Source organism: Furipterus horrens, unplaced genomic scaffold, assembly GCF_987537825.1.
Source record: "Furipterus horrens unplaced genomic scaffold, mFurHor1.1.pri manual_scaffold_7, whole genome shotgun sequence".
Classification (NCBI taxonomy): domain Eukaryota; kingdom Metazoa; phylum Chordata; class Mammalia; order Chiroptera; family Furipteridae; genus Furipterus; species Furipterus horrens.
The window spans coordinates 83,839,265-83,853,683 of NW_028327177.1; the positions used below are offsets into that span (position 1 = coordinate 83,839,265).

General features: G+C 42.6%; 1 protein-coding gene across 3 annotated transcripts in view; it reads left to right on the forward strand.

Annotated features, from left to right (window-relative positions):
• The window catches only part of LRIG1 (leucine rich repeats and immunoglobulin like domains 1), a 103,780-nt gene that overhangs the window by 34,836 nt on the left and 54,525 nt on the right, over window positions 1-14,419 (forward strand). For 2 of the 3 annotated variants that reach the window (XM_090283867.1, XM_090283869.1), the window contains exons 2-3: window positions 2,641-2,712; window positions 10,162-10,236. In XM_090283867.1, the coding sequence (XP_090139993.1) occupies window positions 2,641-2,712; window positions 10,162-10,236 (147 nt within the window). The remainder of the gene's footprint in view (window positions 1-2,640; window positions 2,713-10,161; window positions 10,237-14,419) is intronic. The other variant, XM_090283868.1, reaches the window with a different exon arrangement.

Here is a 14,419-nt window from a genome sequence, read left to right on the forward strand (position 1 = left end):
ACATTATGCTTTATTATTTCAACAAAGGTAAAAACTCAACTGAAACGCAAAAAAAAAAGTTTATACAATGTAGGGAGAAGGTGCTATGACTGATCGAATGTATCAAAAGTGGTTTACAAAGTTTCATGCTGGAGATTTCTCACTGGATAGTGTGCCACAGTTGGGTAGACCAGTTGAGGTTGCTAGTGATCAAATTAAGACATTAATTGAGAACAATCAACATTATACCATGTGGGAGAGAGCCGACATACTCAAACACCCAAATCAGTAAAGTTATTGGTAAAAATGAAAAATGTGTCTTTTACAGAAAAAAAAAATCATACAGACTTTTTGGCCAACCCAATATATTCAACTTCATTTCTGCTTACTGGGATCTCAGTGTTAGGTCCTGATACTGTTTGGCTTCTTGATAAGACCAGCTTGTGGATGACCCTTTTTAAGTAACCTCAAGTGGTTTCATTCCAGATAGTTTAAAATAAGGCTGTCAGTTAATTGCCTAAGACCCAGATCCTGTGACCCCAGCTCCATCCCGGCTACTATACAGTATAAGCCAGAAATAAGTCATTCATTTTGAAACGAATAGTCACAAGAGTCAGTGGTCTAGATGAGAGGTTGAAAACCAGTGGTCCTCAAGCCAGATGTGAGCTGCAGATATGTTTTGTTTGGCGTATCTAGGGTTACTTTTTTTTAAGAATTGGAAAGATTTCATGTAAGAATTCCAAGTTTGAGCTTCTCATGACAATGGAGAAGACTGGTCTGCCCTGGCCTTGTGTCCAGAGATCCAGAAGCAGATGCCCCTTTAGATGGGCAGGCGTAGACAGGCACTGCTTTGCTGGCCTCTTCCCACTCTTGCAGGGTGACCACCCACATTCTTTGCCTGCCTTCCAAATGCTTGTCTTTGTGCTGTCTGAGTCTTTCTCTGATGTCTCCTCCAGCTCAACACCTTCCATAACCTATAATGATACAAATGTTATAGTCATTGCAAACTTACATATCTCTAGACCCAGAAACAATATCTCAGCCCTCCCTTTTATGAAAATGTACTCAAAATAGAAGACAATTTCAGTCTATCTGGTCCTTATTCTGATGTGGGTGAATTCTCTCCATTTGTGGATTTTCTTTTCTGAGTCTAACCTGTTGATTTCTGTGTACCTCTAAGTGCAGATAGGCTCACACTTGACTTCAATATTTTTTAAAAATTACCATTTTCAATTTTTTTATAGTAACATAATTTCTGGATAAATTGCTCCTTATTCAGGCTGTGCCCTGAATACAGATATACTGTTATGTGCAAGTGTAGTTGGACTTTATTTAGGTGAATGTCGAGTTGGCAGTGAAATGACTATCAGCTCTAGGTTAGGATCAATTGGAATGTCTCTGGAGTAAGTTTAAAAGGTAGTTGCCACTTATGTGACACTGTGCCCTTAAGAGCTAAACTTGAAATTTATGATTAATAGCACAGTTAATTGACAGTAATGCCAGTGGAATTAATAGCTGAAATGAAAATTGTTAACCTCTTCAGCTTCCATGGGACTGGATATATTTTGGTGTCAGGGAGCAAGGTGCAATGTGCAAGACGTTAGGGCCCAATTGGACCACATCTGTGTGGATTCTATTCCTGTGAATTAACCTAGTCTGGGCTGAGGATGTGATCTGAGATGCTCACCTGACCACACATTCCCCATATAGCTGCGTGTGCTGGGGAGAGGGATGTAATTGTGAATAATTGTGACAGGTGCATCATCTCCAGAAGGCTGCTCACATGTTCGGCTTTCACTTCCTTTGGTTAACACCAACCATGAATTTCTTCTCTACTGTGTGATTTATCACTGCCAATATTTGTTCATTGATAATAGGAATGCCATGTTCATAGTATAGCTTTGTGATTAGAGTCTTATAGTGTTCACTTTCTCAACAGTTCCTTCAACTTTGACTAGACATGTGAGTGATTTTTACTTTTAAGTTCTGTGCTGACAGGATTTCTCAACCTCTGAGTATTACTGTTGACACTTAGGGCTGGATAATTGTTCTTAAGGGCTGTTCTGCTCATTATAGGATGTTAGCAGTGTGTCCTGGCCTCCACCCATCAGAGGCCAGTAGCCACCCACCCCCTTCCCTGCAGTCGTGACAGCTAAAACTGTCTCCAGACATTGCCAGATGTCATCCCTGATTTGAGAACCACTGATATTTAGACAATGAAGGGTCATTCCACCACGCCCCTCTTTTTCTTTACTCCTGCTTGATGTTGTTTGATACTTTAATAAGACATTAATTTAATAGTGCCCTTTAGAAGAGCCTTGGACTTGATATGGTGTGAAACGTTTGGAACAGCATACTCTAATGTAGGTAGAGGACTGACTCAGAATTTCTTTCAAGTTGCTAAATGGTGAAATGATATTAAAATTCATTTGAGTTTAGTAGACCTCAGGTAATTTGAGATTTTCACAGTGACTTGTTTATGGATGCAAGTGTCAGGAGGTATATCTGTAAATTTCAGTGTCAACAAGGTTACTTAAAATAATGCATGAGTTAGGGCAAACGTTATTTTGTTTGGGGAGGGGAGTAGAAGATCCCTGAATTTTGAGTATTTTGAAATGTTAATTCAACTGTTTTTTTTTTTTCCCCCTCTTCCTTTCCCAGAAACCTGAGCTACAACAGACTTTCTGAGATTGACCTTTCCGGGTTTGAGGACTTGCCAAATCTACAGGAAGTGTGAGTGCTTTTCCCCAAACCCCTGGGGGGTTGGAGGGCTAGAGAGCTTCTGGGGAAAACCATCTCCTAGTGCAGCAGCATCACCCCTGGATCAGCAGTCTAAGCCTGTTAGAAGGAACCTCTGTGTTGAGGCTGTTGGTGACAAACGTACTGCTCACTCAGCTCTCGCTCACTGCAGCCCATCTCTTCTTCTTAGGCTTAAGTGGTGGGTGTGCTACAGTCTGGTAGGTATGGACTTACTGGAAATCCCAGGAACATGATAGGTGTAGCAGAGTCGTCCCCTCCCTTGTGGGAAGCCCTGTGGACCAGCTGGGTTAACACACCTCAATGGTACTTCTCCACAGTTCAGGGGGAACCAGCCCCACCCTGCTGTTTCCCAGGAAACAAAGGTACAAGAGAGCAGACAGTAAAGGTTTGTGTTTCCTGTCCCATCTCCAAATAGAGCTAGGCATTGCTTCCTTCTTCTTTTTCATGTAAAGAATTCTTTTAAAATGGATGTTAGGATTATCAGGAATATTAGTACCACAGTGACTTTAGGACACTTTACCATAGATCATGCATACCCACTGCAGAAAATTTGGAAACTATAGAAATATGTTAAGACTAATTAATTAAAATCACCACTATTATCACCGGGACATAACCGTTGTAAACACTTAGTGAAGAACAAACATTTCTATACATACAATTTTGGCATCAGACTGGATGCAGCAATCCAAGCAGCACCCTGCTAAGCCTTTGGTGAATACTACCTCATTTCATCTTCAAACCACTGCTATGACTGATATAAATTATTTTCTTTACAATAATTTTCCCCACTTTACAGAAGAGGAAATGGAAGCTAGGAGAAGTTAGGTGCACTTGTGCAGTGTTACGTGGTTGGTAGACCTGAGAGTTGAACTAAATCCATTTGACTCCAAATCTTAGGCATTTAACCCTGAAGCTACAGTGCCCTAAATCCCCACATCCCTCATCTTAATTTACAACATTCAGTTGAAGATTTTTTAAACACAGAAAATCCAGTGTTTATCAACTAATATCACTCTTCCTATACCAATCTTCTCTTTCTAGGTAAGAGTATTTCCTCTTACTCCTCTAGACCTCTTTTCCAAACCCACACAGTCCTCCAAGTTAAGCCTCTTTTCTCCCCTCACAGCTTGACTTTTCTCCCTCCCCTATCATTTATAGGCTGGGTGAGGCCTGGCCCCATCCTGTGTTCCTTCTCTTTTGGGTGGGACTTCTCTCCTGTCTCTGCTAATGCACTCAAGGTAGGTTGGCCACGCTAGTCATTATGCTAAGCACTACGCTCCTTATAGTCACTCATTCTTTTTTTGGACATTCAAGGGAACCAAGGTGTGGAGAACTGGCCAGAACTGCACAGCTTGTGGGTGGTAGACCTTAACCTGCATTCCCAGTCTCGCTCCTATCCCGTGTCCTCTATGGCAGCACTATCATCCTGAGTGTGGGAGTCGTAAAGGCAGGGATTGCATAATTTGGATACAACACGGTCTAGTGGGAAAAGCACACTCTGTGGTAGTAGACAGACCTAGGTCGAAGTCTAGTCCTGTCCCTTACCAGATCTGTCCTTGGACAAAGTTACTTAGCGCCTCAGTGCCTCCCTTCGCTCTTCTACAGCATGGACATAATAACACATTGTTGTTATTGCTGTAATTGTTAATTGGATGTGATGCCCAGGCCTTGTACATGGGAAGGACTCACTGAAGGTTATTTCTCTTCTGCTATTTTCTAAACGCATAGCCACCCAGGCTGGGTTCATTGTTAAAAAACAAATTCTTGAGGGCTGATAGGTTGAACCTTTTACCACTGTGACTGCCTGCAGTCCCTGGTGTCACACTGGGGTGGGGGGGAGGGTAACGACACAAATTCCTTGGTGCCCAGAGTAGTGGAACTTCCCACTGATAGGAAGTCTAAGTAATACCTGGTGAACGCAGAAAGAGCCTGTCGGGAGTGAGAGGTGGGGAAGTATATGGAAGAAAAATATGTTGACAGACAGTTGCTTCTAAATTAACTGGGCTCAGGGTTTCCTAGGACCTGTCAGTTCTTCTGAACCCTGCCAGAGCTGTGCGAGTATAGAAACCTCAGCAAGGGGAACCACAGGCTGACAAGCAGCAGGCGGTGGTGTTTTATTTTGAAGGCTGGGACCACAGAACACTGTGGGCTGGTTCGACAGAAGTGAGCCTGCTGGAGGCTCTTAGAGGATATGAGGACATTTGCACAGCTGCTGCTGGGCCCTGTGGGCTTCACTGCCCATAGCTCTGAGGAAAGCCCACCAGGAGGGCTTCCAGCCAGCATCCCAGATGGCTAGGCTCCTCTGTTAATAAGAGGGGCTATTTATACCATCCTCTTTGATAACCGCCCTAGGATCATATTACAGCTGCCTGGCCCAAGAATGCTTAGTTGGGTGCTGCTGTGTGCTTCCCAGAGCCATTGACCTAAAATGTTCCTGCAGGTGGTGGGGAGACTCTAATGGGCCCTGCCTTTGGGTATTTCTGGTTCACCCTCTGTGTCTCAGGCCTGTGCTCTCCAGTGTGTGTGTGTGTGTGTGAGTGGTGTGCTGTTTAAGAAGGCCTGGAATGACGAGGGATGTCATTTTGAGGCACTGCTTTTTGACTGTGAATTACCACTACCTGCTAAGCATTTACTCTGTATCTGGCTATATCCTAAACTATTAGGTCTAATTATTTCAGCTGGATCCTTCCAAAAACCTATGAAGTTAATACTTGGAGGAGGAAACTAAGGCACAGTAAGGTTAAGTGACATGCTGAAGACCATTCTATTGGTAAGGGTTAGGATTGGGGTTGAATGCACCCAGGTATATCTGATTTAAAAATCCGAGCTGTAAAACTCCCTCCTAATAATTCCTAGTGCTCTATAAAAGTGCCTCAGTTTCTTCTTTTAAGGCGGGGTGATCATTTAGTACCTTCCTCTAAGGTTGACCTGTCATTCATTGAGACATACACAAAGCACTCAGCTCAGAGCCTGGCACAGAGGAAACATTTGTTATTATTATTGCTTCTGATTGAAGTATCAGTATACTAAAACGTCTGTATCTGGCCATCTGGTATACCAACTGTATGTTATAAAGTCTTGCCAGTTATTTAGTATGCATTATTCTCCAGTAACTAAAAGCACTAATAATAACGGTTATTGATTAAGTGGCCCTGGCTCCAAAGCCTGTGTTCCTACTTATTATTGATGACTTGCTCCCTTTTAAGAAACAAAACTAACCAAAGTCCTAGCTTCCTGCCCAACTTTGACTGTTATTAATTGCAGCTCTCTTTGTGTTTGGAAACAACTAAAGTGTCTATGAATAGTGGAATGGCTAAATAAATTATGGTTCATTTATACTGCTCATGCCAGCAGAGGAGTACTCTGCAGCAGGTTAAAAGAATTATGGAGATCTTTAAGATGTATTACTAAGGGAGAAACTGTGGAACAGAACAGTCTGTATAAGACACAAGCATTTTGTGTAAAAGAACAACATGTGCATTTCTAGTAGTTGGCAGCAGGAGCTTCCTCTTGGAGGCAAACCAGAGGGCTGAAGTGCAAGGAAGCTTTATTTTTCACTATATGTTCTTGGTATTCTCTATTGAAAGGGTTTGAAAATTTTACTGTGTGCTAGTGTCAGCTACTCAGCAAGTAATAAATAAGGCAAACAACAACAACAAAAAACAACCCAAAGCTCTGTAACCCCAAATTACTCCTTGGGTTTGTTTTTTATTGTTTGTTAAAGTCTAGTTTGATTGGGTAATAATAAAGTACTCTAAAGTGGCTTTTGTTTTTTTTAAACATTTTGCATCTTGCAAAATGTAAAAACTTCCTTTAACTAACTCAAGTAAATGGAAGTTTCAGAGAGAGCTGAGGGCCCTGAAGGCCAAACTCAGAAAGGCCCATGTACAGGCTCTGCCCTGGGTTCAGGTGGTCCATGCTGCCCATTTGCCTTATTCATTACCTCTTTCAGCTCAGGTGGGCCACTGTTCCAACTCATGATTCAGTTATAGAAGCTAAACATTGAAAGGATTTTTAGGGCCTTGGATGGAAGCAAATCTAGGGGGAGTCTGAAGGGTAGATTTCATGAAACATAGTCTTAAATTCCTGCCATGTTCTTATTCGTGGAGACTACAAACTTCCCCAGGGCCCTTTCCCTCCAGCTCTGGCTGTGCTATTTTTGACCAGTCTCTATTTCAGTCTGGCAAGTTGGTTATGTCACAGAGCCAGTTTGGCCTTCACTGCCTTCTGAGGATAATATTCTTGTTTCAGAAGAGAACAGGGCGAACAAAGAAAGCCACACTGTGGAACTAACAGACATACATTTAGCTAGCAGTTCTTTTTTTGTAGACGTGATCGAGAAGGAAGCTGGCATGCAGTCCTCCTTTGTGCTCCAGCTGTCCTCCCTGTAAATCAGGCAGCCATGTGCAGATAGGAGCCTGTGCTTTCTGCCTCCATCTATTGGCTTGGGGCTGCTGCTTCAGACAAAATGCTGTTTATCTTGAATGCTGGTCTGCTGCACTTGTACTCTCTGCTTCCAGCAGTTTTGTCAAGACCTGATGCCCCTTTTCCTTACTCATTTATTTCTGTGAACTTGGGTGGAGCAGCTTGTCATATCATGCGTGCAAGAGGGCTGGCCTAAGACCAAGCTCATTCAGCAAAAGTTCCCCTGCAGAGAAGTCCATACTGTCTGTTTCAGGTTTAAGTCAAGTCAGATCCTAAGCAGGCTGAAACACAGCTGCCATGTTACCTAGGGGATTAGAAACTTTGCACTTGCAGGCCTTTTCACTTGTTGGTCTCCTGACTTGGATTGCACTTGGGTTCAGCTCTTATCTATAACCCTGGAGTAGTGACTTGAAGTGAAACTTGAGTTAGCGAACTTACGTGTAAGGCAGAGAACAGTAGTAGTAGTACTTGGTACCTAACTCAGGGTTGTGATAAAGTTATGTAATGCATGTCGAGTGGTTGCTGTAGTTATAAAGAAATAGAGGGTGATGGTTAAGAATCTAGACTTCGGGGCTAGATTCCCAGGGCCACTGCCACTTACTGCTAGTACCCATCATCAAATTATTTAACCTCTCATTGTTTCAGTGTCCTCATTGGTACAGTGGAAATGTTCATGGGATCTACCCTCTAGGGGTCTAAAGATGAGTTAATATTGGGTTGGCCAAAAAGTCCGTATGATTTTTTCTCTAAAATAAAAGACATGTTTCATTTTTACCAAAAACTATTGATTTCGATATTTTGAGTATGCGGGCTGTCTCCTGCGTGGTATAATGGTGATTGCTATCAATGTCTCCATTTAATTGCTGTCAACTTCAACTGGTCTACCCGACTGTGGAGCATCATCCAGCAAGAAATCTCTAGCATGCAACTTTGCAAACCACTTCTGACACATCTGATCAGTCACAGTACCTTCTCCATACACTGCACAAATCTTTTTTTGCATTTCAGTTGCATTTTACCTTTCTTGCAATAATAAAGCGTAATATGCCAAAAATGTTGCATATTTTCTTCAGTATTAAAATGGCTCCACAAATATTCACCAACTTTGATAAGTTTTTTAAAAAATGCGCACTGATATGACAGCTGACACGGAACAGTCTAAGAAAATTGTTTCAAGTGAAGTTAAAGACAACTAAGCACCACTAGAGCCATCTTATGGAAAAAAACAAGCAATGTTTTTTGGCTACCCAATACATTGAAAAGCTCTCAGAGCTGTGCCTGTCATATAGTAAGCCCTCAATAAGTTGGCTACTGCTGTTAAACTATTACTATTAATTACCACCATCTGTGTTTTAGAATAAATCTCTAGGAAATGGAGAGTTTTGAAGTTTGCTCTGATAAGATCTGAGGATCTTTTTTAGTGATAAGTACATTGATGGTAACTGTGAAAATTTATTAGTAGATTCAGACTTATGTAGCAGAGTTTTCAATATCTTTGTACCAAGATGTGAAATGGATCACTGCAGGCCTAGAGGATAGAAAAGGTGAAGCAGAAACAATCTGATTTAGGTGAAGTCAGATAAGAGACTGTTAAAGTAATTAATTGTCTACTTCAGCACACAAACAAGGGCGCTTTAAGTAGAGAAAGGATTTGCCACATGATAAGGATCTGCTTTCTCTTTGCCAGATGCTGCAGTCAAGAAGCTGTTGAAACAGACATTCTGTATCCCATGTCCCAGTAATTGCCAAGCTTTATCTCCCAACTGGCTGTGGCATTAAAGAAAGCAAATGGGATAATTCAAGGCCTTTTACTTTTTTTTTCTATTCATTTCTATAAAAGATGGCAGACAATCAGTTTATTCTGTTGAAGCAAATGCTAGCTGTATGCTTACCTGAATACAGCCGTCCTTTTCGTGGCCTTATCTTCAAACAGTGACAAGATGATCTACGTAAGACATACTCCCTTAAAAGAAATGAGACTAAGATAACCCAGCTTTATCCCTTTGATTCTGCACCTCAGATACAATTTCTTTTCAGCCTGTCACTTGGCAGAAAGCCTGATCACTGTGATTTGGCTTTCTTAAGAATTTTTGAGCTAATTTCACAAGTCTGATTTTGGATTCTCTTCCCAGATTTGGAAATACATGTCCATGTAAGGAGGTCAGATTGCAGAGCCTCTGGGGGCAGCCCGGGTGAGCATGTTTTGGTTTGCGGGCTTCACCTTCCACCAAAAAATGTGAACTCTGGAAATACAGATGTATAGTGTTCCAGGAGGAACAGAGCTTGGAGAGAGAGCATCTCTGGTTTGTGGAGAATTTTCGAATGTCTTCGTGCAAAAATGTATCTATATGTATGTATTCCTGGAAAATGTGTCTGGAAGCTCCATCAGAGTTCACAGAAGCTGGAATCTCAAATAGATGAGAGTCTCCAGTCCAGCTCCCTTGTTATCACACAGATGAGGCATCAGAATAATTGCCCCACATGTCCAAGCCCCTGGGAAACTCACCCATGTGTTTCTCAGCTCTGGGTCCCAGCATGTTGCCCTCTGACGAGGGCAGAGCAGCAGTTTGCAGACCATAGTGTCCTGTTGTGTGCAAACATCTAGAAGGGATGTTCTTTCCTCCTCAGATCCTTTTCTGACTCTTTCAGCCCACAAGGAGAACTCTTCTGGTTGGTCTTGGGGCACTTTGTTCTGCACTTTGATCTTGGTCTGTTGTCACTCTTCCTTGTCTGTTAGTCTTGATTTCTAAGTTAGATTGGAAGCTCCTAGAAGACAAGAGACACTCCCTGAGTGTTAATATCTAAACCATGGATGTGATAGTTTTTGTGACCACACATGACTTCTTTCCCTTTAAGAACTCTCTTTTAAATTCATCTTTTATTCAACATTACCATGGTCAACTCAGCATTGTTTTTCTGATTTCCCTTTTTTGTATATGATTTCAAACTATGAATTAAAATGATGTAAGTGATTGATTCTTTGTGTTGTTACAGGTATCTCAATAACAATGAGCTGACAGCCCTGCCATCCCTGGGCGCTGCTTCACCGCACATCGTCTCTCTCTTTCTGTAAGTGGTGCATCTGGGGACTCTGGGCTGGGTGGCAGGGCTTTGCTATTACCTTGCTGACATTTGGTGATGGGAAACTGTGTTCCTGTGCTTAGTGATGAAGTATGGCTGTTTTTTCATGTAGCCCTAACGATCCTGACAAATACCTTGCATGCTGTTTTGGGGTTGGTAAGAATTTAAACTGAAAGTTTTGCCTCTTTCCTAATTTGCAGAGAAATTGGTCTTTTTAATGCTCAGAGAATTAAATTTCTTGGGTGAATAAACTGGAGTTAAAGGAAACTGTGTGAATTATAAGACCACAAGCTCGTCTTTGTGCCAGTGAACTTGGTAACATGATTCAGCTCCCTTTTATGGCTTTAAAAAAGAAAATACCCTAGACCTTGAAAGTTAACATAAAGTAATGAATTATTTGTCATGGTCAACTTTGAGACAGGAGGCAACCTGCTGATTATTATAGACGAACACTGGAAATGAAAAAGGTGCAGAGGGACTTAAGTGAGAAAGGAAGGAAGGAAGCCATGGGGATGTTATTGCAGGAGCAGGTGAGAGGAGGCCCTGTGCTTCAGCGGTCAGGCAGGGGTGCTTGCTTGTTTTAAAGTCACCCAGGAGTTTTCCAGATAAACCAGTCGTGAGTCCAGCAACTCTCAACAGATCCTATTTGCAGGTTCTTCAGCAGAGCACCTCGCTCTCCATGATGAATTTCCTGTTGCCACTTCAGCCCTGCATATTTTTATTTGATTTTTATTTTGCTGGCATTGTAACTCATTTGCTGACCTGCGTATATCTTTTCTTGACACTGAGGCTGGGCAGGCTGAGTGCTGGGACTTGGCAGCAAGGCGCCATCCATAAGACTGCCGGCGCTGTGTGCAGATCTCCGGGTTTTGCTGGCAACGGGCTATGTTCAGGAGGTACTCATGCTTGCAAACACAGTGTTTCAGGCTTAATTCTTTAAAGACACTTGTGGGGATATAAAACAGGGGTTAGAACTTTGGTCCAGCTCTGTGTCCTGGACAGACAACTTCATGTCTTTGAACCTCATTTACAGAATGTGTTCTTGACCTGTTTACATGCAGGGAAAGAGAGGCTGAGTTTGGGGGGAGTGGGATGTCTGTGAAGTTCCTGTGTTGTCATAGCACATACCAGGTGTTTGACAGATGGTGGCTGCTGCTTCTGGCTTGTGACTAGTTGTCACACAGCCTCTTGTGCTTGGGTATGATCTCACTTCTAGGGCTACAGGAGGTGTGCTTTAGTCTGTGTTCCTGTGAAGTGTTGAAGTAGAGGCTGTGGCCCTTTGTCCCAGGTAGTTCTGACTTTCTTTTTGTGCCCATTCAGCCTGTGTGCCCAGCATGGGGGAGGTGTTTAATTACTGGCTAAATTAAATGAGTTACTCTTACCTGTAGTTAATTAAGGACATGATCATCCCTTGTATGGTCATAGAGCAAAGCAATGGAAGGTGCTTTTAACTCCTTGCTACTTAAAGTATGGTTCCTGAACCAACAGTGTCATCAATGCCGAGCTCCTTAGAAATCCAGAATCTCAGGCCTTATCCCTACTGGGTCAGAAGCTACTTTAACGAGGTCCCCTGGTCATTTGCTCATTCATTCACATTCCGAAGCACTGCCTTCACTCCCCTTGCTCCTGGCTTGGTTGGGAAGCTAGGGCCACAGAGAACACCTTTGTGTTACCAACAGGAAACCAAAGCTCCCTGAATTCCTGTAAGTTGCAAAATTGAGACCTAGAACTGACACTGCCCAGAAATGCCTGTGCATTGCCCCTTTATCTGCACTGGCACAAGAGTGTGGTGGCAAGTGACTGAGCTACCCTGTGCCATAGACGGGCAAGACCCCCAGCTTCCCCCAGGGCCTGTGTACTTTGAATCCTGCTGTGCTCTGCTGACTAAAAATACATGTCTGTGCCTTGGCCCAAGTGCCTGGAGCAATGGGGCTGGTTGGCCTTGTTCCTGCTATTCCATTAAGACTGTGTTAAAATATGTAAAGCAGGGCGGGGTTGGGAGGGGGCATTACGGAAGAAAAGACTCCCTCTCTGGTTTTGACTGAGTTTGGAAAATGCAGGTTAGCATTGGCAGCCACCTCTTCAGCCTGAAGCTGGTCTCCATCTGACTTGGTCAGTGATTTCTCTGAAATTACAGAAACAGAATGGTCCTTACCTTCCTTTTCTCTGAGGGTTCTGTGTACCCTGACCTTGGACTGGATGCCTGGATGTCATCCTGCAAAGTTAGGTTGGCACCATAATATCTGGATAGCAGGATTATAGATAATTTGCCATCATTCATGCCTTTCTGTATTTCCCAAGTGGACCTTGCAGAGGACATGGGCCAGCGGTTGATGAGCTTTACTTTCCTAACTGACGTGCGAAGGTGAAGCACTTAGCATCTCCAGCCACATGATAACTTCAGCCATTCAGGCTTTGAAGAAGATGCTATACTGATGTGTCTCGTTTTTCAGAATTATGGAATTAAAAAGTGTCACATGTCCAACAATTATTTAGTTGGCACCTTCTGTGTCTCTGCAGTTGGAGCCCAGAAGCCTTTCCCTGGTGACCTCAAGAGGATACAATGCCATCAGATGTGGGAAGCCCATGACATGTTGTCTGAAAGTGTGGTTGGTCAGTTAGCTCAATAAATGTTCACATTGATAATACAGTTGGCCCTTGAACAATACAGGTTTGAATTGTGCAGGTCCACTTATGTGTAGATTTTTTTGAGGGTTTTTTTTTTTTTTTTTTTTAGATTTTATTTTTAGAGAGGAGGAAGGGAGAGAGAAAGGGAGAGAAACATCGATCAGTTGCCCTTTTGAACACACCCCTACTGGGGAGCAAACCTGCAACCCAGGCATGTGCCCTGACCAGGAATTATTGAACTGGCAGCCTTTCTTTCTCTCTGCTGGGCAATGCCCAACCAACTGAGCCACACTGGCCAGGGCATGTGTAGATTTTTTTTTTTTTTTTTTTCAATAAATAGGCTTCCATATCTATGGGTTTCACATCCATGGATTCAACTAACTGCAGGTCAAAAACAATATTTTTGATCCACTGTTGGGAATCCGAGAATGTGGAGGGCTGACTGTGTGTTGATGTCTGCCTTTTATATAAGGGACTTGATATCTTTGGATTTTGGTACCTAAAGAATCCTAGAACCAATCTCCTGTGGATACTGAGGAACGACTATAGTTATATGTGGATTTTCAGCTGCACAGGGGTGGAGTTTGGTACCCCTACCTGTGCGTTGTTCAAGGGTCAGCTGAACAGGCAGGTGCAGTAGGGAAAAGGGTGGACTAGGCATGTATCCAGCTCCATCACAGATGATGTTGTTTTGTCTCATTTGTTGAACAAAGGATGAAACACAGCTTTCATATTCCTTCTGTGACTCAGAAACTGAGTCAAGCAGTAATGTCACAAAGGAATATTATTGACCCTGCCTATAACCACTATCACTGCTTTTTGTCATTTAGCAGAAGCAGCAGGCTTGTGGTTTTCAGCTCAGACACCTGGAATTGTGGACTTTGGCCTCTGAAAGTTGGCTCTTCCTCTCTGTTTAAGGTTTCCTGTTCCCTGAGTCTGTGTCAGTGCCCTGGCTCCGTGTTCACATGCTCTGGGCCCTGACACAGGGCCCTCCTCTGCTGAGCCATAGTTGGGAGGGTCTCGTGAGAAATGGGTTTGTTTTGCCTCTGGTTTTACTTTTAGGCCTTCAGAACAGTTTTTCACTATTTGGGGGAACAGTAAAATTTCAGGTGATTAGTATTTTGATAAAAGGAATCAAATTCCATTAAAGTTTTTGTCACAGAGCAGGTTTATTTGCATCATGTTCTGAGGATAATGCCAAAGCCATTTGTCCTTAATAAAAAGCACTAAACTGAAGGAAAGCTTTTAATAGGATTGGGTTGGAGTAAGGGAGCTAATTTCATGAAATAATTCTCAGAAAAAGCAACAGACTTTTGTTAAATGTGGGCAAAATCTGCCATTAGATTTTCACTTTGAGCTTTTTTTAAAAAAATTTGAAGTCCAAGAAACTCAAATTACAAATCCCAGGGCAACAGTAATTTTGTGTGATGCGTAGGTGACATTTCTGTTGAAGAAACATTTCCGCTTTTCCTGTGCTGTCACTAGACTTGTACCATTGAGAAGGTTGGTTAGTGGAAATGATTGGGTTTTTTCAGTCCTAGAA